At 36.2% G+C, this 2,801-nt stretch overlaps 1 protein-coding gene across 1 annotated transcript; it reads left to right on the forward strand.

Annotated features, from left to right (window-relative positions):
• Positions 1-635: 635 nt before the first annotated feature.
• On the forward strand, positions 636-2,577 carry LOC145104914 (protein trichome birefringence-like 25). The gene is made up of 2 exons (XM_079042074.1): positions 636-1,026; positions 1,303-2,577. Exons 1-2 carry the CDS (start codon positions 771-773, stop codon positions 2,355-2,357), a joined length of 1,311 nt encoding a protein of 436 aa, XP_078898200.1. The 5' UTR covers positions 636-770; the 3' UTR covers positions 2,358-2,577.
• The last annotated feature ends 224 nt before the right edge of the window (positions 2,578-2,801 follow it).

The raw sequence follows: 2,801 nt of genomic DNA on the forward strand, positions 1-2,801 counted from the left end.
ACACAGGCCTTCATGAGTAGGTGTAGGACTGCTGCATTTAGATTTGACAATTTGGGTCAATGACAGTTTGCTGCTTATTGAAGTTTTTGATTATTCAAATAAACAGTAATTATAACATTTATTTCACATTATTTAAATATATAAAATTGGTTAGAAACGTAGAACTCGGGAGCTGGCGAAAATGGACGTGAATTTACTTTTGGATGTCGACTTTTCAACTAATTTTCATAAATGACACTGTTGATCGGAAGACGACGAGATTAGTATTTATAATTTTTATATTAAATAAAATGTTATTCAAAAGTATATTTATAATTTTATATTAACATCAGAATTATCAATATCATAAAGCAAACATACGAATTAACAAAATATCGATAACACGACCAAATCAAGATTGACACTTAATTATAAACTTTTTCAGTTTTTTCTTATAAATATGTAAATTATAAATTTAAATTTTATTGTGATGAATAATGTACAATTGGTAATGCACAACGGCTAGTGCTAATATACATGATACTTTTGATAAAGCAATCTTTACAATAGTTAAAGCTTAATGTACAATCGATAATGCACAAGTTTTCTAGTTTTAACTCTCCTTTCATCAAGAACAAGTTCAGGCCACCTTTTACCCAACTTGAATACACCCCTGAACCCACCCCCAAACCCCAGACCCTTTCCCTCTCTCTCCTTCTGTTTTAGAAAGAGAAAACTCTGAATTTGATGTTCTGTTGACGTTTGCATCATCTCTCTCCCAAAAAATCATAATGAAGAAGATGAAAGTTGATATGAACAACAGTCAAATTACATCCACCCAATGGCGGAATCAAGTGTTTGTTAAGATTGCTATTTGTTTGATTCTTATCGGATTTGCTTTTCGCTTCTATTTCTCAAGTTCGATTCAGATTTCCGGCTTCATTGATGGAGATGACGACGGAAAATTGCCATCGCCACAGCTGCTGCTGGTGGCTAATTTTACACTCTCCGACCAATCCCCGGTGAATAACAACAGTACTCACGAAGGTATCAAATTGATTAACTATCTATGTTTTCGCTAATTAACATGCATGATTGATTTCACTTTTTCTTTACCATTTTAAGATCATCAAAATTGATTTCACAATCAGTATAATAGGTAAAAGTACGATTGATCTTATTCACAAACATCATCCGGAAGATACACGCATTTACTTTTTTGGATTAAAGTTTTGAGAAAACGACATAATTTAATTTGGAACATTCAATAAGAATTTTATTGCATGACAAATAAGTCACATTAGCATTGAATTCATGACTTAGGTTCAACGGAATGTGACGTATTCACCGGAGAATGGATCAGGGATGCAACCGGTCCACGATACACCAACTACACCTGCAACACCATCGAACCGCATCAAAACTGTATGAAAAACGGCCGTCCAGATTCCGATTACCTCTACTGGCGGTGGAGTCCCACCGACTGCAACCTCCCACCATTCGACCCCATAATCTTTCTAAATTTCATGAAAAACAAATCAATGGCGTTCATCGGAGATTCAATCTCCCGCAACCACGTTCAATCATTACTCTGTATTCTTTCTCAGATTGAAGAAGCCGATGAAGTCTATCACGATGAAGAATACAGAACCAAAAAATGGTTCTTCAAGTCGCATAACTTCACGCTTTCAGTAATCTGGTCGCCTTTTTTAACAAAAGCAAATATATATGAAGACAACGATGGGCATTCCATGGGTCCAATCGAGCTTCATCTCGATGAACTGGACCTAATTTGGGCTAACCAATTTAACGACTACAACGACATCATGATTGCAGGTGGAAAATGGTTCTTGAAAACTGCAATATATTACGAAAATGCCACTATCATCGGGTGTCATAACTGTAAAAACGAAAACATATCAGAAATCGAGTTCGAATACGCGTATCGAAAATCACTCCGTACGGTTTTCGATTTTTTTACAAAATCGAATCGAAAAGTCAATGTTTTATTCCGGTCAACTACCCCTGATCACTTTGAGAACGGTGAATGGAATACGGGTGGGTATTGTAACCGAACGTGCCCGTTTAAAGATGGTGAGATAGATATGAGAGATATTGATATGATAATGAGAGATGTTGAGTTGGAAGAATTTGAGAATGCTAAACAGGTAATAAACGGGTCGGGTTTGAGACTGTTTGATACGACCCGTTTATCGCTGTTGAGGCCTGATGGTCACCCAGGCCCGTATCGCGTGTTTCATCCTTTTGATGGGAAAGAAACGGATTCGGAAGTTCAAAATGATTGTTTGCATTGGTGCTTGCCCGGCCCGATAGATTGGTGGAATGACATAATGATGAATTTATTGCTTAATGCTTGATTGAATTTATTGCTTAATGGTTGATCGACGAGTATGAAAACAATATAATGGTTAAAGTCTTAAGGACACAGATGTATAGATATGAATTGTTTGTATTCTTCATGTTTCGTTGTAGGATTAAGGCTGGTACCTGGTAATTAATTGTTTTATTTCCCAAGTAAATCTCCTACTGTAGGAGTGGGATAAATGTTCCCCTTGAATATTATTGATCATTAAACGAGATTATATACAAGATACAACATAATTGTAGGAGATATACAAGGTAACTAAATAATCAAATATAGGAAACAAAAAAGCTAATTATATAGGGGATTTATCTCCAATACCACCCCCCCCCCCTCTCAAGCGTACAAGTGGTGGACGAACTCCTAGTTGCTCCCGAAACTTTTAAAAGAGTGGTCTAGGCAATGGTTTTGGTGAAAATATCAGTAGCTTGAAGCTTGG

This window comes from Lactuca virosa, chromosome 4, assembly GCF_052849685.1.
Source record: "Lactuca virosa cultivar CGN04683 chromosome 4, Lactuca_virosa_CGN04683_v6, whole genome shotgun sequence".
In the NCBI taxonomy this organism is placed as follows: Eukaryota; Viridiplantae; Streptophyta; class Magnoliopsida; order Asterales; family Asteraceae; genus Lactuca; species Lactuca virosa.